At 31.5% G+C, this 27,622-nt stretch overlaps 10 protein-coding genes and 1 non-coding gene across 11 annotated transcripts; 8 read left to right on the forward strand and 3 right to left on the reverse strand.

Annotated features, from left to right (window-relative positions):
- Nucleotides 1–10: 10 nt before the first annotated feature.
- Nucleotides 11–4,782, reverse strand: BX663DRAFT_501815 (uncharacterized protein). The gene is made up of 7 exons (XM_051526518.1): nt 4,422–4,782; nt 4,190–4,325; nt 1,938–4,082; nt 1,698–1,840; nt 1,242–1,622; nt 1,069–1,174; nt 11–1,015 (listed from the first exon to the last, which is right to left on the reverse strand). Exons 1-7 carry the CDS (start codon nt 4,739–4,741, stop codon nt 44–46), a joined length of 4,203 nt encoding a protein of 1,400 aa, XP_051385101.1. The 5' UTR covers nt 4,742–4,782; the 3' UTR covers nt 11–43.
- Nucleotides 4,783–5,785: 1,003 nt separating this feature from the next.
- Nucleotides 5,786–7,369, forward strand: BX663DRAFT_559339 (uncharacterized protein). The gene is made up of 3 exons (XM_051531843.1): nt 5,786–5,989; nt 6,066–6,387; nt 6,486–7,369. Exons 1-3 carry the CDS (start codon nt 5,821–5,823, stop codon nt 6,898–6,900), a joined length of 906 nt encoding a protein of 301 aa, XP_051385102.1. The 5' UTR covers nt 5,786–5,820; the 3' UTR covers nt 6,901–7,369.
- A 333-nt stretch (nt 7,370–7,702) lies between these two features.
- Nucleotides 7,703–9,455, forward strand: BX663DRAFT_501825 (uncharacterized protein). The gene is made up of 6 exons (XM_051526519.1): nt 7,703–8,019; nt 8,095–8,178; nt 8,237–8,416; nt 8,492–8,819; nt 8,897–9,064; nt 9,124–9,455. Exons 1-5 carry the CDS (start codon nt 7,813–7,815, stop codon nt 8,953–8,955), a joined length of 858 nt encoding a protein of 285 aa, XP_051385103.1. The 5' UTR covers nt 7,703–7,812; the 3' UTR covers nt 8,956–9,064; nt 9,124–9,455.
- Nucleotides 9,456–9,583: 128 nt separating this feature from the next.
- On the forward strand, nt 9,584–13,299 carry BX663DRAFT_501831 (E1-E2 ATPase-domain-containing protein). Its single transcript, XM_051526520.1, has one exon. It carries the CDS (start codon nt 9,608–9,610, stop codon nt 13,178–13,180), a length of 3,573 nt encoding a protein of 1,190 aa, XP_051385104.1. The 5' UTR covers nt 9,584–9,607; the 3' UTR covers nt 13,181–13,299.
- Nucleotides 13,300–13,333: 34 nt separating this feature from the next.
- BX663DRAFT_501834 (Ribokinase-like protein) lies at nt 13,334–14,929 on the reverse strand. Its single transcript, XM_051526521.1, has 2 exons — nt 14,474–14,929; nt 13,334–14,199 (listed from the first exon to the last, which is right to left on the reverse strand). The coding sequence occupies exons 1-2, from the start codon at nt 14,848–14,850 to the stop codon at nt 13,539–13,541; spliced, it is 1,038 nt and encodes a 345-aa protein (XP_051385105.1). The 5' UTR covers nt 14,851–14,929; the 3' UTR covers nt 13,334–13,538.
- Nucleotides 14,930–16,886: 1,957 nt separating this feature from the next.
- Nucleotides 16,887–16,959, forward strand: BX663DRAFT_t47. The gene has a single exon. It is a non-coding gene; the product is annotated as a tRNA-Lys (tRNA).
- Nucleotides 16,960–17,828: 869 nt separating this feature from the next.
- Nucleotides 17,829–19,608, reverse strand: BX663DRAFT_529974 (SAC3/GANP/Nin1/mts3/eIF-3 p25 family-domain-containing protein; the record flags this gene model as incomplete). The annotated part of the gene is made up of 9 exons (XM_051530284.1): nt 17,829–18,039; nt 18,104–18,311; nt 18,382–18,511; nt 18,570–18,638; nt 18,699–18,833; nt 18,901–18,972; nt 19,046–19,202; nt 19,373–19,513; nt 19,577–19,608. 9 exons carry the CDS (start codon nt 19,606–19,608, stop codon nt 17,829–17,831), a joined length of 1,155 nt encoding a protein of 384 aa, XP_051385106.1.
- Nucleotides 19,609–20,074: 466 nt separating this feature from the next.
- BX663DRAFT_501839 (uncharacterized protein) lies at nt 20,075–20,589 on the forward strand. Its single transcript, XM_051526522.1, has 2 exons — nt 20,075–20,443; nt 20,501–20,589. The coding sequence occupies exon 1, from the start codon at nt 20,239–20,241 to the stop codon at nt 20,440–20,442; it is 204 nt and encodes a 67-aa protein (XP_051385107.1). The 5' UTR covers nt 20,075–20,238; the 3' UTR covers nt 20,443; nt 20,501–20,589.
- Nucleotides 20,590–21,076: 487 nt separating this feature from the next.
- Nucleotides 21,077–23,335, forward strand: BX663DRAFT_430253 (uncharacterized protein; the record flags this gene model as incomplete). The annotated part of the gene is made up of 2 exons (XM_051522789.1): nt 21,077–21,676; nt 21,860–23,335. Coding segments are annotated over 2 exons (2,076 nt in total), but the record flags the coding sequence as incomplete, so codon positions are not given.
- An 813-nt stretch (nt 23,336–24,148) lies between these two features.
- Nucleotides 24,149–25,969, forward strand: BX663DRAFT_501843 (uncharacterized protein). Its single transcript, XM_051526523.1, has 5 exons — nt 24,149–24,357; nt 24,433–24,484; nt 24,543–24,945; nt 25,034–25,132; nt 25,189–25,969. Exons 1-5 carry the CDS (start codon nt 24,300–24,302, stop codon nt 25,789–25,791), a joined length of 1,215 nt encoding a protein of 404 aa, XP_051385109.1. The 5' UTR covers nt 24,149–24,299; the 3' UTR covers nt 25,792–25,969.
- Nucleotides 25,970–26,541: 572 nt separating this feature from the next.
- Nucleotides 26,542–27,500, forward strand: BX663DRAFT_501850 (uncharacterized protein). The gene has a single exon (XM_051526524.1). It carries the CDS (start codon nt 26,649–26,651, stop codon nt 27,483–27,485), a length of 837 nt encoding a protein of 278 aa, XP_051385110.1. The 5' UTR covers nt 26,542–26,648; the 3' UTR covers nt 27,486–27,500.
- The last annotated feature ends 122 nt before the right edge of the window (nt 27,501–27,622 follow it).

Consider the following 27,622-nt stretch of genomic DNA (forward strand, 5'->3'; position numbering starts at 1 on the left):
TGAAAAGTTATTTATCAGTACATGTAACGTAAGTTCGTTTATTTTAAATAATTAATTCTAACGGCTCTAATGCACATTTACAACCACATCCAGTCATACAGTAAGTTTGCTGGTTTTTAACAAACCAGTCCTCCATATGATTGCTATGTCCACCATGACCACAATGAATACAAAAATTAACTAAGCCCTTCACCAAGATATGACAGAAGCAGCATCGGATCAACTTTCGATTTTTACGACATCTCATGCAATATTTATCACTCATAGAAAGCTCTGTTCCGCAAACATAACAGGAGACTTGAATGTTTGTTGAAGTAACCTCCTTATTAGGTGGGAAAGGTTGATATGTAAGATACTGTAATATTTCAGCACGTTGGTCTAATAAATTCCATCTATACAATAAATCTGCATAATTAAAGCATAGCACATCCCGTTGTGCTGCTCCCTTTGGATCCAATAATGGAATATGGTTATATTCAAAGAATCGTTCACTATCAAAGTATTCTTTGTTTGTGAATTCAATTTTTATAGCTGAAGGATCTGGCAAAACCCTGCCTTCTTTATTAAAGAGAGGTGTTGTAGGTGTTCCTATAATAGGCGATGATAAACCAGGCGAATAAGGGCCAAAGTTCTCTACCACATGGCGAATACCAGGCGCGGTATTACTTGGTATCTTTGGTTTTGAAGGACTAGTAACCCAAGTTTTGTTCAAACGTAAATTACGCTTATTACGTGAGGTAGACTCATTAGGGGTATCATTTGATTTTTCAACATTTTTTTCACTAGGTGTTATCTTTCTAGTATCATTATCCCAAAAATAGGATGATATAGCATTTGGTTTACTGCCATACGAATTACTAGTAGATGTAATTGTTATTTTTTCATTTGTATCAATACTAGGTCCTGAATTAGCACGAAGGCTGTGTTGGTTCCCATAGACTATATTACGATGATTTGCTTTTAAAGAAAAGTAATCTAACTCTATTGTTTCAGACCTTTTATCGATTGGAATAGACTATATATATTCTATTAACCTAATTTTATCATTATTGTCATCTGTAACATTACCTTTTGTCCATATATGGATGAAGGACGCTTAGTAGACTGGATTTTAAATGAACATGAAAGCATAGTTGCAGTTTGTATATCACCTATACTAATAAAGTGCTGAAGTCTTGTTTTTAATGAGATTAAACCATAGTTTAAATTGGTATTAGTAATCTATGAGATTCTATACTTACAAAGCATCAACCAATTTCCTTCCTAATGGATGCATACCCCATTTGATTCTTTGTAATGACTTAACAACGCCTACATCTATATCTAATGCCTTATTAAACTCTATTGGAATATTACTATTGTGTAATAGATTTTTTATGTTAAATATTTCTTGATCTCTTTGCCAATGCTCATTCATAGTGATTGTATCGGATTTTATATTATCAATTAAAACTTGACAGCCATCTGTAGTCATATGATTCATTCCTGATATTCTAATAGGAACACATTCTCGAAGCACCTCAACAACGAGAAGCCAAACTTTATACAAGTCAAATCTTCCATACTTCTTACAAACCTTAGCATTATGAATACATGCAAATACAGGATCTTTAGGTGAAAGACTTTTTTTTTTAAAATTAACAAATAAGAAAATTAGTTATATATTGAATCGTTATTAATATATATTATATACTTACATATATTCTCTTGCAAGCCATGGACTATATGGCATCTTGTCCGAAAAATCAGCTATAATCACATTATGTGTAATTCTATCAGTTTTAGTACCATGATAAAGTAAATTATCACCATTCCCTATTGAGCTATTGAGAGCAATATTCTATTAAGAGAATAAATTGTTAATGATTCTGAGTTTTTTTTTTTTTTTTTTTTTTTTTTTTTTTTTTTTTTTTTTTTTAATCTAAACTTAAACTTACATCTGTTTTATAATAGATAGCACCAAATGCATCTATGGTATTAAGACCATCATCTATGTCATCCTGTTCATCATCATAAGCATATTCACCAAATGCACCTCCTGTACCGCCTACTAATACAGTTGCATTTTTTCCTTGTCTAGACATTGCAGCAATTTCTTTATATTCTTCAAATTGTTCATATGTTTTAGGATGTCTATAAAAATCACTGTAGGTATTCTCAAAATATTCTCCATTATCACGATCACTTTGAGATTGATTGTCTTGTTGTTGTTGCTCTTTTTTATTATTATCTGAATCTTTTGATTTGTTTGTATTTCTTACTCGTAAAGTTGAAAAGAAGCAAACAAGCTGCCCACTACCTGAAAAAACACCTCCACAAAGTCGGGGAAACGGTACCTTAGCATCTGTACTTTGTTTAATCGACATATCAACCATGATGCCTCTTTCACTAGTCATACTTTCGCGTTTTGCAAAACGGAAATCTTCCCCCATACTTCTCCAACCATGGCCTAGTTCATCATCTGAATCAGTTTCAATAGTTGTCGTTCCCTTCCAATACCCAGGGCTACCAGTCGAATTATTATGCTGATTCATCAATCCAGCTGATGAATCTACTGAAGAATTAGGGTTCTCTAAACCATACTCTGATTCATCTTGCATACTTTCTCCTAATAAATAACGAATACATGGTTCTAAACACCATTTTTTATGCGATGTGTAACTGGATGCTAATGCATTCAGATCTTGGGTCATGTGTGCACGATAATAGATAGATATCATACTATTTTTATGGATGTCAAATTTGGGTGGACTATTATCTGGGTATTGCGGACTAAATCTGATTGTAATACGTAAAAGAGCATCACCAGTATCAGACCATGGACCATGTAAAGAAATTGTGCATGTACGTGATGCAGCATTGATTTTCTCTGTTTTAACACCCACTGGTAAATATTTGTTCAAGACAGTAGACATTTCTTCTGCAACCGATTGATAATTATTCTCAGCTGCAGCGTCTCGTCGAATTTCACCCGTAGGGCCAACTGTTTTCACATTCTGCATCCAAAGTAAAGGATTAATAGCCGAGTATTTTTGTTCTCGATATGCGTTTGATTGTTCATAACCAGTATTATTGGGTATATTAGATCGATAAGGTGCCATACTGGAGGCATTACTGCTAGGGGTTAATCGAAGTGATGTAGTAGTAGGGGTAGTAGTAGATGAGAAAGATGAACGAATATCATTTGAAGACTTTTCGATAGGTTCTTGTTGGAAAGAATGAGAACGATGATTATTACTTTTATCAAGGGCTGTAGCAGGAGTAGAAAGTTTAGTTTTCTTAGAACTCAGATCATGCCCTACTGAACGCATAATATCTTCTGAGACTGGCCATAATCGTAAATTTTGATCTTTAGACCAAGTAACTAATTGAAATTCACGATCATCCCCATTTACACCATGAATATCACCTTTCCATCGCCAAACAAATTCTTTAACAGTATCTTGATGACCATCAAATGCATAAACTGGTGTCTCTGGACATGCTCTATTATACAATGACAATTTTGAATCTGTTCTTTGAGGCATAATGAGTACGCCATTTCCAAAGGGAGTATTCCTTGCACGCCAAATAGGGGTATCTGTCACAATAACTTCCTCTTCTACTTCTGGTGTATGGATATTCCAAAACTTTACAAGCTTATCTAAACTACATGTAACGAGATCATGATCATTCTGTCTGCTCCAATCAATACCATAAATCTTTTTTGAATGAGCAGTAATACTTGTTACTGGAACAGCGCCTTTCCTTAAATCCCAAATTTTGACCTCCTTATCATGTGCAGATGCTAGCAAATGTTCGCTCTTTCTATTAAATTTAACTTGTGTTGCTGCAGCATTCCAAGGGGTAAATGAGCAAGTAGGTCTCATCTTTCTATCATCATCCTGATCTTTGGATCTAGTTTGTGGTTCTCTTAAATCCCATAAATGAACATAAGTGTCAACAGAACAAGTTGCTAAAATATCAGGTTGATGTGGTGACCAATTAATATCTGAGATAGCTCGAGTATGTGCATGAAATACATGTTCAATAGCTCTTGAGCCTGTATAATTCAAATTCCATACTAATAACTTTTGATTTGACTATATAATAAATAGTTAATATTTGATCAAGTAAAAATTAAAAAAAAAAAAAAAAAAAAAAAAAAATAAATAAATAAATAAATAAATAAATAAAAATAAAAATGTACAGTAGAGGCAACCCAAGATTCTCGGACAATATGAGGACTCCATTGAACATCAGCCACCTCCCATTTTGATACATGTGGCAAGATTCTAGGAATTAGCCAAGGGTCTTCTAGATCTATGATTACTAAACCCTGCCGACTTTATATATTTATTTATACATATATATAACATTAGCAGTTATTCTACAAATATTATTATTATTATTATTATTTTATTTTTTTTTATTTTTTTTACCCGGCTAATACAACATCTCTACATGCAGGACTAATACTCATGCTACCAACAGAGTGATGAAATTTTATTTCTAATGCACGGTAAAAGGTATCTTCTTGTGGATTATTATCTTTCTTTAAAACTTGTTGTGAGATCTGACTTTCTGTCATCATAAGAGAAATTGATTTATTAAGTTGATGTGCCGTTTGAGTTATTCTTTGTCGGTTTAATTGGGCCTGAGTACTTAAACTTTGGGTATCATTTCTTTTTTTATTATTTAAAAGGTTAGAATCAGATTTCCTTCGTTTCAAATAAGATTTATCTGCTTTCTCATTAGACATTGTATTAAAGCGATGCTGTATTATATAATCATTAAAAAAAAAAAAAAAAAAAAAAAAAAAAAAAAAAAAGGCATACAGTTAAATAGCCTATTTTATTTTAATAAAATTAAATAACCGCAATAAGTGCATGATTTCTGTAAAAATAGAGCAATGAAGAAAGCTATATAACAAAGAATCAATAATAAAGAAAAAAAAATAAGTAAGTGAATAAGTGTTAAGTTATCTACTATTATGGAAAAAAATCTTTTTACCCAAGACTAAATGGTAGAGAAAAGAAAGTTTATTATGGTCGAAGCAATTCAGTTCGCGTGATACAAGTATAGCATAGTTTGCGTATTAAATAAAACAAAAAAAAAGAGCTAACATATTACAGTCAAAGAAACTAAGTTGGGCCAATGAGAAAAAATTTGATCGTTTCAAAATTGGATTGGGATACCAATGCAAAAATGGGACACCAATATGAAAGTGGGATATATTGAGACACGCTTAGTTTTTGGGCGAATGTATAAACAAGAAGCTATAATCTTGTTCCATTTAACAAGAAAGGTCACTAATAGACTATCAGACTACTAAGATAATCATCCAGATTAGGATATGATTCACCTAACTTAAATGGTCCTAGAACGAACAATCATTCCAGATTCGAATTACTTAGGACAATAAGGAGCATTTCTGTGAGTTTGATGGAGTGAGTGAACCATCGTTTTTGAAATAATAAAGCCAAGTAAAGTGATTAGGATACGTAGAATGTAAGGTTTTCATTATTCGTAAGAAAGAAAGACCTAGAGCCACCAGGTCTTGGTTACAATCATTATTTATACTCTGTAATATTGGGCTCCGTATGTAGTCCAGGTACCAATGTTGTGATAATAGTGGATCAGAAAACCGACAATTTCATACGATTATATTCATACATGTAACAAATAACGATAAATGTATGTAAAGGAGATCATCTTGGATCAATAAAGTTCTTCAATTAGTTTACATTGAATAAACACTCACACAAGCATCTATATTAACCCACTGTTTTTGTTTTTTTATATCTTTTTATCTACCGATTCTACAGAATGAAAACTTAAATGACATCCCCTTTCTCCTATTTTATTGTCATTTATGCTGATACCCATCAATTGTTGGTCGAGGATGTGCCAAAACTGACTCACAAAAAACTATACAACTTTGCTGCTTTATTTGTTGGTCAAGGAAAGAATACCGATACCGAGATCACTGAAGCTTTCTTACAATTTAGTAATGACATGGGAGAAGATTTTAATAGGCAACAACAGTTCCCCCAACATTCAGTATAGCACACTAATTTCAATAGTCATGCGTAGCTTTGAGACGCTCATAGAGAATCATGTTGGAACCAACTTCAAGCCAAAAACGCTGCGCTATCTCTTTACGAGGCTTTCTGACACAACTGAATTTCCGAACCACCCTTTCCGAACTGATGTTAAACGCAACCTAGCTGAGCGGGTATATAATGCTATTTGTACCAATCAAGAAATAATTTACCCTGCTAATCTGGAAGTTGCCGAAACTCACAAAACCTCAATCAACAATCTTATTGATGAATGCCGCCAAAGATTACATGGCTTGAACCTGACTGAAGCAGATTACTATGCTAAACCTCACTTGTATTTGCCGTAGTTACACCATGTTTTAAAAAGAATGGAGCAGCAAGTCATCATTTGTGTGTCAATGTTGACGCACGCCGTCTAATTTCTAATACACCATCAACAAGGATGTGTAACTGGGACCAGTTCAATGAAGCTTTGCGATATATATTTCGGAACTTTGAGGCAATTAAAAGCTATTACACCATTGGGTTGAAAAAGCTCAAATATCACAGCTATAGAAACAAGCAAAAAGCATTGACCGAAATGTGTAAACAGTTGTTTACAGGTAGCAGAAAATACCAAGAAGGTAATCCTGATATACAGCAAGCAAATCAGCAGAAGTGGAAACCGTTATCCCCTAGAGACAATGCTGGTGAAGCTGAAAGGCATACTAGTAGTGGCGTTTGGTTCTGCTCTATTCGGTGGGCTTCGTGGGAATGTACCTTCTCCAACAAAGGTATTCAGAAAAGCCTTGCTAAATTATGTCAAATCAACCAGACGCAACCAGCCAAATTCAAGAAAGTACGTCGTTATGATTGATGAGTATTTCACAAGTCAAATATGCCCCAGATGTCATACAAGAAATACTTTCAACCAACGTGATAACTCCAATATGATGATCCATCCAGTTCTCAATTGTCAAACTTGTAATACTCGATGGAACAGAGATCACATGGCGAGTCTCAACATACGCTCTATCTTTTTGTATATGGCTGCCAACAACAACAATCGACCTGAAGAGTTTCGGCGGGGGTAAGCTATCTTGATATTAATATAGATTTCATTACTTCATATGCTAACAACAATATTATTATTTGTGGAAAAATAGCCTTAACAATTGAATAACATTATGTCTTGTATAACAGCAAGACACCCCATATTTACAGGTAAGTTGACCTATTTATTCGCCCAAAAATTAAAAGTATCTTAATATGTCCCATTTCCGTATCGCTGTCCTACTTTTGTATCTCTGTCCCACCTTCATATTGGTGTCCCAATCCAATTTTGAAACGACCAAATTTTTTCTCATTGGCCCAACCTAGTTTCTTTGACTGTAAGTAAAATGCGCCTATGTAACTCATCTTTAAATAAAGAATGATTACAACTAAAATAAATCAACATTTACATATCTTTTCAGTGGATAAGAGTAATGGACTGAATAACGCGTAAAGTATTTCTTTTAGAAGCATTTAAATTTATCTTTTTTTTTTGTTAGTTCAAAAATGAAATTTTATTCACTTTTATAGCTACAAAATTACTGATATAAATAGTTGTTGTCATTTTAAATAAAAAAGATTCATGTAAGAAGGATAAATCATAATTTTTGTTATAGTTTTTTTTTGTGACTTACATAATAGGAAAAATTATGTTAAAAAAAAACTCTACAATTATTATTATTATTTTTTGTTTTTGCTTCTCAACAATAGTTGTATACGTTCATAAATCAGTGAGATGAAAGGAATGCCATATACTGAAGAAGAATATCAACAGATCTCTATGAAACTACGAAGATCTTTAGGTCCTGAATGGTTAGCACAGAGAGGTGGTCCCAATGGACGTTTGACTTATATTGAAGGCCATACTGCAATCAATTTAGCAAATGAAATATTTGGATTTAATGGTTGGACTTCTGAAATAAAAGAAACTGTTGTCGATTTTGTAAGCTTGTTTTTTTTTTTTGTTGATTTCAATATCTGAATAAAGAAAATAATTTTTATTAAAATTCCATTATAGGTAGATGTGAATGATAATGGAAAAATAAGTCTTGGTGTTTCTGTTACAATAAGAATAACATTAAGAGATGGAACATTTCATGATGTAATTTTTTTTTGTCTATTTATTTTAAAGTGAAATTAAAATGTCTGCTATGATTTAGGATATTGGTTATGGAGCATCTGAGAATGCAAGATCGAAAGCCGCAGCATTTGATAAAGCAAAAAAACAAGCAGTTACTGATGCAACAAAACGTGCATTACGCAATTTTGGTAATGCGTTAGGAAATTGTTTATACGATAAAATATATGTTAGTAATATTGGTAAAATGGCAAACCCTCAGGTATATAATAAGAAAAAAAAATATATTTATATATTTTATAGTTAAAAAGTTAACTTGTTTCATTTTAAAAATCAGATAAAATTTTCACCTCAAAATTTATATCGTCATATTCAATTTGATACACAAAAGCAACAACAGGAACGGGAAGAGCAAATACAAAAAGCAAGGCAATTAGAACAACAGAAAAGACATGAGCAACAGCTTGAGCTACAACGTCAAAGACAAAATCAGATGAAACAAGAACAGCAGCAAGCTCAAATAAAACAGGAGCAAATATTACCAGCTACTACATTTGCGGAGGAACACGTTATAGATAATAAACTTTCAGAAAATTCAACTGCTACAAATAATAACAATGCATTATCTCCAGGCCCAATTATGCCGGAAGATAGTTTTTCCTATGGTATAAAGTTAAATTTTTTTTTCTCATTGTTTGTTCTTAATTCTTATACATATATATATGTGTGTGTGTATGTATAGAAGGTGATGATGAGTTTTTTGTTCAAATGTTGGCAAATTCTGAATTTGAAGAAGAGTAAGAAAATATATAATGATTACATATAAATGAAGACTACTAATAAGATATTTACAGAGGAGAACTATTAGGTCTAATTACACCACAACAGAATATTTCACAAAACTCTATTAGTGAGTAGGACAATTTATATAAATTTGTAGTAAATTGTAACATAAAATTTTTTTATTAGCGCACTCTGAATCTCAACTTGGAATACGACGGTAACAAAAAAAAAAAAATCTGATAAAATTATTCATTGGTTTTTATTTTTATTATTATTATTAGAGACCCGCCTTTATCAGATTTAGAAGATCAATCTTGTAAAAGAACGAAAACATCTCAAACATAGATTAAATAGATTGCTTATTACATATATAAAAACGCAATATAAAAAACATAATTATTTATTCTCCTTTCCCCCTCCCCTTTTTTTTTAGACAGATCTATTTTATGAAATAAAAGAAAAATATACTGTCATACAAGTTTTTATCTAAAAGGAGGATAATTGTTGTATGAATAAAATTTTAGCGGAGTTTATCACATTCTCCTTAGATTAGCCCCCGTAAAAAAAAAAAAAAAAAAAAAAAAAAAAAAACTCTTCTCTCTGTTCTGTTTTATTTTATTCTTTTTTTTTCTTCTTCTTCTTCTAATAATAATAACAGGCATAATTTATAATGAGTAACAATAGTAAAGTTATTCATTTACCTGTACAGGGTATGACTTGCCAGGCCTGTGTCCGTACCATTACTAATGCATTATCCTTACTTAATGGTGTTGAATCAGTAAATGTCGATCTCGAAAATGCCTCGGTTACTGTCACATATGATTCTTTAATTTTAACTTGTAAAGATTTAAAAAATAATATTGAAGATTGTGGATTCGATATTCCAGTCACAACCATTATATTACCTGTACTTGGTATGACTTGTCATTCTTGTGTAAAAACAATTACAAATTCTCTCAATACCCTTAACGGCATCCTATATGTTGAGGTCAGCCTAGAAAAGGAAGAAGCAACGATTGTATATGATCATAACATCTTAGATATACCAAATATTGTGGAAACCATTGAGGATTGTGGATTTGATGTTATTATAAATACAAAACAAGAAGCAAGTAATAAAGATAATTGCAAAAATACAACAAAAGGGTTAATAGATAATATGGACGAAGCACTGAGCTTGGAAAGAGTGGAAGATAATGAAGATACATCAACAATGACAATACAATTAGAGGTACGGGGGATGACTTGTGCGTCTTGTGTTGCAAGTATTGAAAGAGCATGTAAAGCACATAAAGGCATTTCTCATGTTAGTGTCGCCTTATTAGCTGAAAGAGCTACAGTAACGTTCGATCCATCGTCAATTCAATCTGATGAAATCCTTAAAATCATTCATGATATTGGTTTTGATGCTAAAATTATTGAACGTAAAGAACATGATTTATTGCAATTGAAGGTATATGGTATGACTTGTGCTAGCTGTGTAGCAAGCATTGAGAGAGGTCTTTCAAGTATACCTGGTGTTATAGAGGTTTCCGTTAATCTAGTCACAGAAACAACTAAAGTGAGATTTAATTGTAATCTTTTAAGTCCGCGTGATATAATTGAAGCAATCGAAGAGTTAGGTTTTAATGCTATCCTTTCAAGTAATACTAAAGACGCGCAGCTAGAAAGCCTTACTAAAGTACGAGAGATCCAGGAATGGAAGGAAGCCTTTCTTGAATGTCTTTTTTTCGCTATCCCTGTCTTTTTTATTGCCATGATCTTGCCTACGTTTAGCTGGAGTTCAATTGTCATGGAAATTCCTTTTTTTATTCCCGGTCTTTTCTTGATGGATACTACTCAATTATTGTTGACTATACCCGTTCAATTTAGTGTCGGTAAACGATTTTTACGATCTGCTTTTGTTTCAATTCTACACGGAGCTCCAACAATGGACGTTTTAATTTCCGTGTCTACTTTAGCTGCATTCTCCTTTTCCATTTTCTCTATGGCACGCGCTTTATGGATGCAGTCACAAACTCCACCTGTTGTTTTCTTTGATACATCGACTATGTTGATTACCTTTATTGTCCTCGGTCGTTATCTTGAGAATAAGGCAAAGGGCAAGTCTTCTTCTGCACTTTCTAAATTGATGAATTTAACACCTTCCACTGCGTTACTGGTGACTTTAGATGAGAATAATACACTTCTATCAGAAAAAAGGATCCCCTCTGAATTAATTTCTGAAGGAGATTTATTAAAGCTGGTTCCTGGTGATAAAATCCCAACAGATGGCGAAGTCTACTTGGGTTCAACAACTGTAGATGAAAGTATGGTGACAGGTGAGGTTGATGCCGTTTCTAAAAAATTAGGTGATGCTGTAATTGGTGGTACAGTCAACGGTCCTGGTACCTTTATCATGAAGGCAACACGTGTGGGCGCTGATACAGCACTTAGTCAAATTGTCAAGCTTGTTGAAGATGCTCAAGTAAGTAAAGCTCCTATTCAGGGATTTGCTGATCGTATTGCAAGTTACTTTGTCCCCACTGTTATTATACTTGGTTTAAGTACCCTTATTGTTTGGACCATTCTTTTCAAGATATTAGGTGCTGATCGTTTACCTGCTAGTTTACAGAAAGAGATTAATGCCACAGGTGATGGCGACTGGTTTTTTGTATGTTTAAAGCTTTGTATTAGTGTTATTATTGTTGCTTGCCCTTGTGCTCTTGGACTTGCTACGCCTACTGCTGTTATGGTTGGCACTGGCGTAGGCGCTGAAAATGGTGTTCTTTTTAAAGGGGGTGATGTATTAGAGAATGGACAAGCTGTTAATAAGGTCGTGTTTGATAAGACAGGTACACTCACATGTGGTAAACTAGACATGGTTGACTCTAAATGCTGGACAGGAAATGAACAAGCTCGATTGAGAATGTTGGTATTGGCTGCTATTGCTGAATCTTTTAGTGAGCATTTATTAGGTCGTGCAATTGTTGCTATAGGCAAAGAATTAACCGGCTTAAGTGTGTTAGACCCATTGGCCTCCGTTGAAAACTTTAATAGTGCTACTGGCTTTGGTATATCTTGTGATGTATTATTTAATAGTGATTTACCAAAGGATTTAATATCAACGATGAGGCCTGTTTTAGAACCCTTTCTGAATACCTCTCATACTATTGTTATTGGTAATAAGAAATGGTTAGAAGATCATAACGGCATTAGGCTTTCAAACGAGCAAGAGAACGTTTATAAAAGACAAGGATCTTTAGGTAGAACTTGTGTTCTTATCGGTATGGATGGTATTCTTTCAGGTTATATATCTCTAACTGATATTGTGAAGCCAGAAGCAAAAAAAGTGATTTCCGCATTAAACGCCATGGGTATTCATACTGCAATGGTTACAGGTGATAATGAGTTAACTGCACGCTATATTGCGAATCAATTAGGTATTAGTGAAGTACATGCGGGTGTTTCACCTAATGGTAAAACCCAGATTATCAAAAAAATGCAAGAACAAGGATTTATTCAAGAACGTCTATCTTGGTGGTCCAGAAATAGAACATCCAATCCATATTTACCTCTTCATCAAAATAGTTCCAAAACAGGTAGGAAGGCTGTGGTTGCCATGGTAGGTGATGGCGTCAATGATTCTCCCGCGTTAGTTGCTGCTGATTTGGGTATTGCACTTTGCAGTGGAACAGATATTGCTATGGAGGCTGCTGATATTATTTTGATGCGCAATGATTTAACTGATATTGTTGCTGCTTTAGATTTGTCAAAGGCTATCGTTTATCGTATTCGAATGAATTTGCTTTGGGCTTGCATTTATAACTTGATTGGTATCCCACTTGCTATGGGCATCTTTTCACCATGGGGCTATCGCCTTCATCCAATGATGGCCGGCATGGCTATGGCTGCTAGTTCAACAAGTGTAGTTATGAGTAGTTTGACACTTAAATGGACTTGGAAGAAACAAGCATTGAAAGAGGTAGAAGAAGATAATGAATTTGTGGATGACCCTTCAATTAGATTATCTCTACTAGTTCATGAAATGAAGGCCACTACCCCTGAAGAAGATATTGAAATGGGTCTGTATGATTCACAAAGCGATATAGAGGAAAATGGTCTATTAGATATTGATACTGTTTATAATCAACAAAAGGATTCACTATTCATTCGATTTACTAATGCTGCTAAAGGTATTTTGTCAAAAACTCGAAATACGACTACTAAATATACAGCAGTTTCCAAACAAGATGATCTTTAATCTCTCTTTAAATTATTATTATTATTACTACCATAACATATTTATTACTTACAATTTATTAATACTTGCCTCTTACAATAATTTATACATTTCTTTTATAATCCATATTTCTGTATCCTCTTCATTGTATATGTTCATAAATAAAATACATAATTTCTATGAATTCATAATCATAATTTATTAAGTGTTGAAACTATAATACAAAAAAGAAAACAAGACAAAAAAAAATCTATATAAAAATGGTTTATATTTGACAATAATAAAGTATAATCAAAAATAATACGAGTAATGGAATATAGGATGTTGAACCCTTTTCTTTTTCTTTTCTTTTTTTTTTCTTTTCTTAACTCATAATAAGCTAGAAAGAGGGAATATTAGTTCTTTCAGCCATTGGTGGATAAGTAGGGCCAACACGCTTAATAACAATATTAGCAAGATAGTGACCAGCTTGAACACAACGAGCAGCGTCTTCAACACCTTGAGCATATAAGCCCATAAAACCACCACAGAAACCATCACCAGCACCATTAGTATCGACAATTTCACTAGAATCAACCTTAATGACAGGATAAGTATGAACATTTTCACCACGAGCAGTAACAGTAGCATCAGCACCTTGTGTGATTACAACAAGACGAGGCTTAGAGTTGCTCTTTTCAAGTTGAGACAACTTCTTGGCAATTTCTTCGACATCGTTAGTATCCCAACCAGCCTGTTTAGCATAGGTACGAGCTTCATCTTCATTACCGAAAAGAATATCAGTGTTCTTAATAATAGAATCAAGACGATCTTTAAAGAATTGAGACAAGAAAGGAGCACTCAAATTGAGAGCAAAGGTCTTATTGTTCTCAGCAGCATGTTGGGAGACTAAAAGAGCAGATTGATAACCACCATCGTGTGTAAGGAAGAAACCACCGAAATAATAATATTTGGCATCTTCAACAAGCTTCCAATTCTCAGGCTTTTGAAGGAAAGATGGCTGGAATTTTTCAGCAGCAGCCAAGTTAGCAACAAGAGAACTAAATAAATAAACATGATTAATACAATTATATAATTATATTAACTATAACAACATCCATCCAATGAAGTAAACAAACAAATTGCAAAGTAAGTGAATATAATCAGAGAGGGCAAGTATATGATTTTATCATAAACTGAAATTATCCTTTGTTGCGTATAGATGAATAACTTCTCATAAACAAACTTAATCATCATATTATATTTCTGCAATTTGCTTGTTGTTGTTTTTTTCCTTCAGTCTTTTTTTTTTCTTATATAAAACACGATACTTACCGATGGTTACCAGTAATCAAGACAGCACAAGTACCAGTAGGAGCGTCCTTGGTAATTTCATAGTTAATATATAAGCCGTCAGCCTTAGCAGCATCAGTCATGGCTTTACCAAATTCATCATCAGAGATACAGCCCATATATGTAGTAGAATTAGGAGGCAAGAAGAATTGGGCACCACGAGCAGTGTTCTGGGCAGCACCACCAGCAACATACACAACTTCATACTTTTCAACAATTTCCTTGTATAAAGTTTGGTGAGAGGCATCAGCTAAGATAGCATCATTAGCCTTAAGCTTGTACTTATCCATAAGTTCTTGGTTAGGTTTGCATTGGATATCCAATAAAGGATTTCCCATAACGAGAAGTGTGTAAGTCATTTTAATAATTTTTTTCTGTAAGTTGAAAAATAAAAAAATAAAAAAAGAATAAAATAACCTTTCAAAAATTTTCAAGTAGAATGCGATGGGGATGAAAAAAAAAAAAAAAAACTTGCCTATTAATGATTGGGTAAAAATGGGCTTCAATTTCTGTGATTGAAACGCAATGAAGAACTTATGTCACATTATGGACAATATTTGACAAACTTAAAAAGTAATTTCTTTTTCTAAATTAGAAAGTGGTATTCTAGAAACTAAAAGCAGACAATGTAATAGCACGATATTAGAATTTGTAATAAACAAGAAGCCAAATAAAGTTATTTTATTTTGTTTTGGTTTTTTAGCCAAGTCAAATATGGTTTGCCCGTAATAGTTAAAATAAAGAATAAGTAAAATTAAGTAGATCTACTTATGTTTTCAGCAACTAGTTTTTATAAAGTATAGTGACAATGAATATAAATTTAGCTTTACAAGCTGCATTAACATTTTCTAATAATACAAATGCCTGCTAATTATTCAAACGAAATACATAATAAAAACTTCTAGGATCCATCAAACTTAGTTTAATAGGCAAGAATAAAATCAGACATTACTATACTTGCATGTAGTAGTTTGTAAGATTAATTTCATAGAGATGAATTATTTAAGATACCATATTGAAAATATTATTTGGATTAGATTGATAATATCTACATAGCAAAATATTATTTAATATTTTGTTTAATAATAATAATCGTTATTGGTTAAGCAGACATATTAGAAGTCTATTATATAATAAATAAAAACAGGATTAATAGCCAAGTTGGGAATATATGATATTTCATTATACTTCATATAATATAATAGTTATATCATATAAGGGAATAAATAGCAGTATATACGTAAATGATATTTACTAATGAATAAGCGATAATTAGGATTACGCTATTAATAAACAGGAAATACTGCAAAAAGCCTCTAGTAATATATTAATAATCCTATTGTGATGGTACGATTTAAAAAAAAAAAAAAAAAAAAAAAATAAGAAATAAGAAAAGAAAGAGAAAAAAACAAAAGGAAGTATAGTTTGAGACTTGTTTATTCAATGTAAAAAGAATGATATAAGGATTATTTCGTGTCTACACAACTGGTTGTATTTATACTAATGAATCCTGAATCAAAGAAATAAAAATAACTATAAAAAAAGGATAAGTTATGGAATAATGTTAGTATTCAGATATACATCTTGTTGATTCAAAGTGCTGATCTATGGATGTTTTAATGATTTTATTCAAGTTTTAAATTGTTTGATCTAAGTATAAGTTCCTGATGCCTATTTTATTGGATCAAAGACGACCTGAATCCTTTATCAAGGTTATAAAAATAAATATTTAAAATTGACGCGATATCTTATTTAGTTGACATATTTAGATAATTGGATACTAATAAGTGTTATATTATTTACAAAATGTTATATACAGTAAAATATGATGTCTTTTATTATATGTTGAGGCTTATAGTTTGTCCTGTATTATGTAATTCATCTTTTATAATACTACTTATGCTCATTACTAGAGCTTGTTCTATAATAGTTACTTTACAGGCAAAGATAATGTAGAATGGCTTAATTATCATTTCATAGTGTTATTAATATTATTTATTTATGTGTTAAAAGCTCATTTACAAGACTTGAAATATGTGACTTAATTAGTTTAGAGATTTTTATGGTTATTATTTAAGAAATAGTAGCTTTATTTGAAAACAAATCAATGCTAGTTGTGAAATATATATATTTAAATGGATTTACTTTTTCTAATTCTTTGGTAAGTCTTTTAGTAGCCCAGGGAAAGAAAAGGAGAGAAACGACATAAAAAAACGTATGCTTTGAAGTTTTTTTTTTTTTAACAATAACAAAAGACTACCAAACTTTGAGATGGTTCTAGTGACGTAGTAGCTAATTCAAAATAGAATAAAATACGAAATTTGATTGGTGCGGAGAAAAAATTTTTACAAAAAATAGTGTTATGTATTATATACTTGTTACACAAACATCAAGAGCCTAGCTAGCTCAATCGGTAGAGCGTGAGACTCTTAATCTCAAGGTTGGGGGTTCGACCCCCCCGTTGGGCTTTCATTTTTTTCTTCAATGTCAAAAATTTTTTTTTTCAATTTTTTTCAAAGCATATTGTCATGGTATGACAAGACAGCCTGAATATAATATTTTTGAATGCAACCCAAATAGAACTAATTTCGATCACTACTTCTTTTTTTTTCCTTTTGATATTGAAAATAAAAGACATTATATAAGTAAACAAAATATAAATGTTTACGTTAACTATTAAGAATTAATTGAAGCTACGAGGTCTCGAGATAAAAAGTACGACACTATTATAACGTTTATGTTGCGTTGTAGAAGTTGTTGCAAATTATTTATTTAATATGAATTTTTGTAGTAAATATTAATAGTTCAAAATAATAATAATAAAGAGTTATTATTTCTTTTGCTCAGAAAATAGTATTCTAATAAATACATTAACTAATATTTGATGTCTGTTTAACAATAAATATTACTGCTTACTGACCAGATCTGACGATTGTTGTACTAAAATCAAAAAAAAAAATATTTGCATTACATTAAAAGAAATTGAATTCATATTATATATTTATAGATATATTGCAATTTTCCTGTCAAAGTTTTCTAGTTGACATGCGGCAATATAGTTACGAATAGTACACTACTCTGCGACTATCACATTTAATATACGTGCAAGTTAAAATTACTACATAATTCTATATTGATTTAAAACACATATTTTATCTCCTTGTATTATAATATATAATAACAATCATACTGATGATATAGTCTATTATTAGCTTTTAACAACATATCGCAAATATGCATATTCAAATTATAATTTGCTATATATAAATTACACTTTTTTTTTTATCCTTTTTGCCAATTTATTAATAAATTAAATAAAAAAGCAAATTATATTTGTCTAATACACCTGTCCTTTAATGTCGATCTTTTTATACTTTTTTGAGCTTTCTAGTAACGCAGCATAAGCCGGTTTTGCATCCAAATATTTGTCACCATTAACTTCTTTCAAATAATTAGCATTCTGTTCCTGAAGGAATTTAATCACATCCTCTTCTGAATCAAATGCTAATTCACTTTGAATGAAATTTAGCTGAATAGTAGGTCGACAACTAATCATAGATAAAGCATATGAATATAAAATAAAACGTATACGTGTATATATATAAAGCTTACGCTCTGCATAATGTAATTAAAGATTGAACACGCTCTCTTTCACAAAAATGGTCCATTAAATATCCCCCCATATTAGGTGCTGTTTTATACAGTATAAAGAATTGATGATAATTCGCAGTTGCAAGTGAAGAACGAACCTTTAATGCATGCTGAACAAATTCATTTTGCTTTTGCTCTAATGTTAAATTTGCCATTGCTGCATTTACGTCTATTTCATATACAATTTTTTGTCAATCAAACTGTTTTAAATATTATGAATCATATAAATACTTCTTTACCTGCCCAATTCTGTGTATGCAAAAAGTATAAAATACGATACGCAGTAAATTCCATGACATGGCCACGAATACCACTTTCATATAATGCTTTTAACTGTGTTTGACATTGATTATATTCACCTAAATCACTCTACATACAAAATCATTAGAGAGATCTATTGTTTATTCGAATAGTTAATGTATCCTACTTTTTCTAGTGCTATACGTGCATGTATTTCATAAACTTGCACTGTAAATTCATTTTTAATGCGTTGAACCTATTTTTTTTGTATTATATGTTAAATTAGCCTTGTTTTCTTTTATATCATTCTACTTACTGTTAAATCTTGACGCATAGATTTAAACTGATCACAAATATAAGTGTAATTTTGTTCATTTTTCCACTTATCCTTTAACAATTCTAAAGTTTGTTCTAAGACTTCTAAAGGTCTTACTGTAGCAGGATCTGGTGCCTATTATTAAAGTTGATAAGTTAACAAATGTTACCTCTAATAGTAAAATAAATAAACATGTATTTACTGAAGTTAACCGTAAATAATGCTTTTCGAGTTTTCTGCATGTGCCTACAACAGTCTCATTATTATTTCCATCCTAAATGTAAATACAATAAAAGGGTTTGTCATTCATCTCCTAGGACAAAAAATATATGTATATTATTATTTACCAAACTCATTGAGCTTAGTGGAGTTGATACATTTTCTGCTCTAAATTGTGCTGCATCTTCCTCAAAACGTCTCAAACGTTTTAATCTTTTTGCTTCTTCTTCTGTTGATACTTTCTGTTGCAATATATTATTTTGTGGTTGGAAAATATTTTTTTTACTGGGAAAAACAAAAGAAGGGTAATTAACACGTTTTTTTTTTTTCTTAAGTTTATTATATATCAGATCTCTTACCCTTTCTTTTTCTTTTTTGAATTGTTATTACCACTACATGCGCTATACAGAAAATTTAGCCTATATATGTATATACATATATATATAATTTCTCACCTTGGTAAATCCATTTCACTCCAGTCTGTTGTTAGTAATGTACCTGCTTTATGACTTTCTATAATAAGATTCCGTAATTGTGTTTCTGCTTCGTCTCTTTTTTCTAGTAAACAATTTGCAAATACATCTTGTACATATTGTCTATATATTATTTTCAAACATGTTATTTATACACTCTATTCATATATATACATATTAACTTACTTCAAAGAAGCAGGCCACGTTTCAACTGCCATAGCATTTTTTTCTTGATTTTTTTCTTCTACTGTTTTTTGTTCAATAGGTGGAGGAGGAGAAGTTGAAATGGCTGGTTTAACTGATACATTTTCAGGAGGCTTTTGTTCAATTGGCTTTTTAGACCATGGTGGAATCTTTGGTGTTGGTTCTATATATACAATAAATGTTCATTTTTTTTTTCCATAAAATAGTATAAAATTATATAAAAGCTTACTGTTTATGGAGGGAGTTTGAAATGAAACAGTAGTATGAGTTGTTTTGTTTATATTATGATTAGGAGGAGGAGGAGGAGGAGGAGGACGAATTTGTTGTGTCGGTACTGTATGTGGTCTATTGTTCAAAAAAAAAAAAGGGAAATAAATTTATTGAACATTGTTTATAACATATTTAAATTACCTTGGTTGATAGCGATTTGGAGCTTGTTGAGAATAGTATGAATATTGTTGCTGCTGCTGCTGCTGCTGCTGCTGCTGTTGTTGTTGTATTGATGAAGGTGGACGTGAAGCAGGATGTTGATTATAAGGATAATATCCAGAGTAAGACTGTGAGTAATTATAATTATATGAAGAAGCACCTGGTGGTGTAACGCCTGGTGGTGGTGGTGGTGGTGGTGTTGATTGCTGCTGTTGATGATTAACTCCCGGTGGTGCTGGATTTACACCTGGAGGTGCCTCTGTACCTGGTGGAGGCGGATAATTACTATATTGATAATATTGTTGGTAATATGCTTGTTGCTCCGGTGTTTGATATTGCTGATAATATGCAGCGTATTGTTGCCATTGTTGTTGCTGTTGTTGCTGCTGCTGATGTTGGCTATTATTAGTATTTGTTGACCTAAAGAAAGATCGTTAAAACTAGTTATTTAGGAATTGTATATAATGTCTTATTTACCACGGAGGGTTAACTACTGAATTATTTTGTGAGTACGACAATTTGATTTTATTTTTACCTACTTTTGAGCTTTACTAATCTCAAAAGAAATGATTAAATGTAAAATTAAAAAAAAAAAAAAAAGAAATAAAATAAAAAAATAAAAATAAAAAAATGTTTTATATTTCAGCAGATAAGTGGGCGCGTGATGAAGTTTGACTTGGAATTATTTTATATACATTATTATATTATTCATATTTATTACCTTCAAAAATGATAGATAATGAAGATGATCAAAAAGCATGTTTCGATAAATTAAAACCTATAATTGATTCACTCTATAAACTACCACCTCAAATGACAAAAATCAATAGTAGAAATGCAACTGTTTTACTGACGAAATTATTAAACATGCTGGAAGATCTGCAAGATCCAGAAATAACCTTGTCAAGCACTTGTACTCATTCTATCATTATATGTTTACTATATGTTTATAAATCAATGATTAAAGAGGATAAATTCGGATTTGAAACTGTGATAGAACCATGGCTAAAAATATTGCATTTTCTTTTATCTAAAACATTGGTTAAATTATGGATGAAGCCTCAATTTACAGTGCAGCTTTTCATATTATTTTCTTCATTTCTAGACGAACCCCTTCATGATAATAAGGAGCAACGAGTTGTACTCAAATTTTCTGAAGAAATTAAATATTTAGCTGTCCAATGTCTATCAGCCGTTTTACCTGCAAAATTTAAAGAGGGTAGATATGATTCATTTTCAAGCTCGCCTTATTTTCAATTATCACAAACACTTCAAGAAGATTTTTTTGTACCAATTGCATCACAATGTATTATGAAATTACTCAATACAATTAGATACGAACAAAATATGGATCTCAGACTTGAATCATTAAGATTGTTATCTCAATTACTGCAGGATAATTTACGCGATGTTGATATCTTAGTCTTGTCTTTTCCTGGAACAATTTCAAGTCTTTGTGCTACTATATCCCAGAAGTTCGAGAAAGAAAATCATCAGATCATGTGTAGTGCTTTAACAACTCTTGGGGAATTAATACAAGCTGTGATGTGTGACGACAAGAACAAGACCCTTTCAGAAATTCATTCATTCAGCGATATTTTTTTGAATAAAGAGAAGGATACTGACACATCAGCCATAGACGACAGCATTAAGGTTGTTAGGAATAAAGCCTGGTACACTCAGACAAAAGAGAAACTATTGAATGTATTAAGTCAGATACTAGTTCCTCGACAGCATTCTGACTGGAGAACAAGATTAGCATTTGTTGAATTTTCATATGCAATACTCTCAACTTGTTCAAGGACTTTGGATAATTGTATACAACCGTTAACTGAGTTTCTTGTCATGCATATCGATGATGATTATAATGAAGTATCTGTTACATGTCGTATTCGTATGCAATCCTTATTATCTCTACCTGCTTTCGAAAAATCTATTATGCCAATATTGAAAAATAATTTATATGATTGGTTCATGAAATTTCCTCAGTATGTGATATCAAGAGACGAGCATGAAAAGATAGTTGCTATGTCTATCATAAGTGGAATAATCCTACTTTTAAGGGATCAGTCAGAGAGAGTATTTTCAACTGCCCTGAGTCGTGCCTCCGATGGGTGGATGACAGCACTTGAAATTGATAAAGAAAGCCTTCATGTTTTGGAAGAAAAACAAAGTGAAAGATATATTGAGCTTAAGTCTGATAAGATGCAGTCCTCCATACCTGTTTATCCAAAAATCCGATTCAAGTATTTTGCTACTGATACAAGTACAAATAAGCTCATTCGATTATTAAATATTATTGGAAAATGGTGCGACCTACAAGCTTGGATCAATCATTTCATGAGATATGTCTCAGTAAATATTAATGAGTCCAATGACCCTCAAGCTGTTTATATTGTCCACGCTTTATTGTCAGGTGCACTTGCTGATGATTTAGATCCAGTAACCGAATCGGACAGTTGGATGATTGAAAAAGAAACATGTAAAGGCAAAAATGAGCTTCTTAAAATTATTGCAATCCAGTTGCTTAATGATACAATGAACATTCTCATTAATGCTGCTGCAACCAACAATAAAACCCTTTCGCTAATAACAACAGCTACTTCATCATTCCAATTGGATGAGGAAGCCGGCCATGTATTAACTGTTTGTTTTGGATTACAAATTGTTGGATTAATAACCTGCGTAATTGATCGTGACTATTTACAAGATCAACTGATCACCATACTATATCCCTTACTTGCTCATCTAGGATCGCCTAATGTATATATTCATACATATGCTTTAATTACATTAGATACAATATCACATACTTGCGGATTAAATAATGCAAGAGAACTTGCAATTCAAAATATTGATTACATTATTAATATGATATCACAACATATCTCTGTTCTTTCAAACAATGCCCGAGTGCCATTAGTATTAAAGGCCCTGATTCATGTAGGAGGTTATGATACTATTAATTATTTGGATGATACAGTACAAGAAATTTATGATGCTTTAGAACGCTATTCTGCCAATGACTGGATTTGTGCTCAATTGTGCAGTGTACTTTTTGAAATTATACAGATTTTAGAAAAAAACGTTCTTTTTAATCCCGATAAACAAATCAATACTAATATTAATATTGCAACTGAAAATAGTACAAATGCATCTGCAGAAATTATGTTATTTATCAATGATGCTAAAGATAATATACATAATGTAGATGAAGAATATAAAACAATGGAAGAAATTGGCAAATACTTTTTAGATAGACAAAAGAAGGGTTTACATGATAACATGACAATAGAAAAGGCGTTACTAGAACAAGGGAATTTGCCTATGGATTTACCCAAAGATGATGATGTTCATAGTGAAAATAAGAATGAAGAGGAAAAGAAAAATCCATTAAGTCATGAACAAGAAATGGCTAAAGACATCATGTTAAAAACTAGTCATTTCTTAACAACTTCTTCACCTCAGTTTCGATCTCAAATACTTGTTTTACTTACTTTGGGTGTATCTATTTTATCTGATCATCCAGATCAACTCAATCAATTAATTCATAGCATATGGGAATTTATCGTCAATAGGTTTGGGGATTCACAAAACTACATTGTTCTTCATGCTGCAACTTTTATCGAGCGAGTATCGGAAGTATCTACAGATTTCTTGTCCAGAAAGTTTAAAGATGATTTATGGCCAAGGTTCAAGTCAATATTACAAAGGGGAGTTGATGCTGCTATTTCAGACCTTACATCTACTGGATACTCCATTTATTCAGTCTATCATCGTACACAGAAATGTCTCTTAAAAACATTAACTCGTATTGCTTATTATGTGCCAATGAAACAAGAACTTATCAAAGAAATCTTAGAAGAGACAAAATATTACTATCAGAATGATCAAGTTCATGAGGAATTAAAAGTTGCTTGCCATAACTTATTTCAAGCATTATCTACACAACAGCCAGATACTGTCTGGCTTTATGAAATATCACAACAAAGTGTGAGCTACAATCCACCATCTTCATTATTAGATCCTTTCCAAGTACCTGAATGGTTCAAAAGTAAATTACCGCTAAATACTCGTTTTACTACATCTAATCGTATTAGTTCGTTAGTAAAATTTAAATAATTGTACATAAAAAATAATAATAATAATAATAATTACATTCTACATGTACATAATTTAATTATTATATAAAACTTTAATATTATATTATTATACATTTCCTCTCATTTCTTCCTTGTTCATCTCCCTCTCTCTCTTTCTTTCTATTTTAACTAGAATGCCTAATTGTAGTTGTGGTGAGTTATGCTTTGGATGTGGTTTTGATTCTCAATGTAGTAAGTAGTATTGATTACCAGCTTTTTTTTTTTTTTTTTTTTTTTTTTTTTTCAATAAAAGACCAACATGAGTAGAAATTATAAATATAGATACCAGAAAAGATAGAATAGATCGTTGGCAAGCGACGTGAGGCATATAAATTCACATTGAAATAAAGAACACATACTTAATTATTCCTTTTTAGATATATGAATAATGTTATAGGATTAGATAGCTTAACATCACCTATTGATGAAAAGCAAAGGCCTATTTCTCTTCTTCAAACTATGGATAAATCAACTTCATTATCATTTAATACAGATACTACACCTGAAATATTTAGTCGTCGTTTAGAAAATAGAAGGTCCATGATGCCTAAAAGTTTTACCAATTCATTATTTAGCTCAGGATGGCCACCAACTAGTAAAATAGATCCAGATGATACTAATTGTGGAAAATGCTATAAAAAACTAGTTGGTAAAACCGTTCGTTTACCTGATAGTCAAATTAAATATCATTATCAATGTTTAACATGTAACGAATGTAATCAGCCTTTTAAAGATACATATCTCTTTATTGATTCATCGAAAAGCATATACCATCCTACAGTAAGTAGTTTTTTTCGTACTAATTTGAGAAAAAAAAAAAAGAAAAAAACTGTCCTCATGTATATATATATATATATATATATATCAGTGTGCTCCTTCCAATTCTATTATACAAACATGCTTTAAATGCACAGAGCCAATAATTGGAAGTTATATTTTATTAAACTCATCTACATTACACCCAAAGGTATGAAGAATATATTTTTATTATTAATCATTCATATTCAAACCTTATTATAATAGTGCTTCAAATGCGATGGATGCCAAAAGGTACTTACGCCTTCGTCAATATATATTAATATGAATGGCTCGTACTGTCAAAGTTGTGCAAATGAAGATTTGGCTAGTAGTAATAAGGAGGCGCTCACGAAACACATGAAGATTGTACCTCAATTGCAACAAAATTTTATTACTGCTAGTCATGTTAATAAATTAGATACTTGTACTTATCATCCAAGAGAAAGTAACTATTGTAATAGTAACCCTTCTACAGAAAACGCATCCATATCTTCAGTCAAATTTACTACTAATAGTGAATTATCCATTTCAAACTTGCCGTCAATTAAGCCTTCGTCGCTAATGAGTACTAGAGGTCGTCCATTGCCTCGTTTTGGTGTTATAAGAGAATGTGCAGGTTGTAGTCAGCGTATACAATCTGTACATGAAGAAATACCAGGACCTAAAGCTTTAAAGTGGCATAAAAAATGTTTAGTCTGTAAGGGATGCAATAAAGTCTTAGACTCTGGAGCTACGGTTCATAAAGATGAGAAATCAAGTGCCTTAATACCATGGTGCACAGGTTGCTTGGTAAGTATCATATACATATGTATATGTATACTAAATTAATGTTTTATTATATGTGGGTGAATAGTTAAACAAAAAGCACAAGCAATTCACAAATTCTCTTTCTGAGAGACTTATTTCATCAGTTTATAATAATAAATCTGATTATTAGTCATCATATTTATTATACGCTATTTATTTATCTATCCGTATATTTAACCACGATTAACACATATACGACCAGTAAAATATATATTACATATTATATATAATAAAGTTTATTTTAGCAATACCATAATCATCATATATGTTTAATAGGTTTAAATACAGAGCTATGAGAAAGCGTCTATACTTACATTTCTTATTTTAATGTATCTCCTTAATATTATATAATCGTCTTTTTATTAGCGCGTATAGCATTGTTAACAGCTCTGAAAGTAGTATGCTCCTGTCTATAATCTCTTATATCCTTGTATTTTTTCGCTAAACTATTGAAAAATTAAAATCTTTAATTCTAGAAGAGGTTTTTGATGTTATTCTCCATCCCCAGATTTTTTTTTTTCTAATTAAATTTAGATTAAAGGTAAAATACTGAAAGCTACTATGAATAAGTTTTACATACATGATAAAAAAAAAGTGTAAATAGATAAAAAGCAATATAGACTGTCTCTGTATAACTATAAGATATTTTTTTTTGTAGTGGTGTATTTCTAGGCTTGTTTATTGAATATATGTAGATGGTAACCCCTTTTCTTAAGGATCACCAACAAAATCTGCCCCTTTTTTTTTTTTTTTTTTTTTTTTTTTTTTTTTTTTTTTTTTTTGAATGATTGAATGCATGAATGAATGAAAAGAAAAAAAACAAATTTCTTTTGTTTTTTCCTATTCTAATCAGAATAGTTTAATGTTTCTAGATGTAAATGAGTGCTTTACCTTCTTCATCTTATTCTGCGTATTCACCACCACCGTACATAAAAACAGTAGATGAGACAATATCTATTCCAATATCTTCCGTTTTAAATGAAAATAACATTACTCAAAATCATCACAATTATCAACGCATCTGCTATCTATGTAAAAACAAAAGTTTGCCCTCTAATATAACACGAGATTTAGGACCTTATTTAATCCATCATTCTCGACCAGGTTTAGTGCAATTATGTCCTTGCTTATATACAGCTCATCTTATTTGTCTAAAGAAAATGAATAAAGATTATACATGTAATCAATGTAACTCTATCTACAGAACAAAGCGCAGCATTGGGATTGCCCAGTTTTTATGTGTCATCTGTCATCTTTTAAGTTTGTTATCCGCAATAGGGCTTGTATTTGGTTTATCTCAATTAGGTAGAGCTCTTGATGAGCTCGGTCTGGGGAGTGAAATGGGGCAAAAACTGGATGGAGATGAAAATTGGCAAGACCATGAGATGTTAGAAATTGTCAATTGGCTTAACACCGTTCATTTTGCTACTGGTTTAGCAGGGGGAGCATTACTAGGACTAGTTTATATTGTTGGAGTTAGTCTTGTGATTAGATTAGATAGAACTTTAATTATGATATCCAATATTCTATACATTCGTTTGGATCCTTTATTAAAATATGACTCAGCACTTAAAAAATGGCTTAATATAACATGTGTTTATATCTGTCTCTTCATTCTGGGCCTCACTTTAGGCACTTATTTATTGTTCTTCTCATGGATTTGGGCAAGTGTATTACATCATATTAGAAAACGTATGTTGAATTTTAGAAGTTAGTTTTTTTTTCTTTTTCTTTTTTTTTTTTTATATAAGAAAAAAAAAACCGAAGGATACTGTCATCGTTTATATAATAATTTAATAATCATTTATCTTTCTTTGTATATTGTATATAAACCAAGATAATTTTGTTTTCC

The sequence above is a fragment of the Cokeromyces recurvatus genome (genome assembly GCF_025118155.1).
Source record: "Cokeromyces recurvatus strain NRRL 2243 chromosome Unknown BX663scaffold_6, whole genome shotgun sequence".
NCBI lineage: Eukaryota > Fungi > Mucoromycota > Mucoromycetes > Mucorales > Mucoraceae > Cokeromyces > Cokeromyces recurvatus.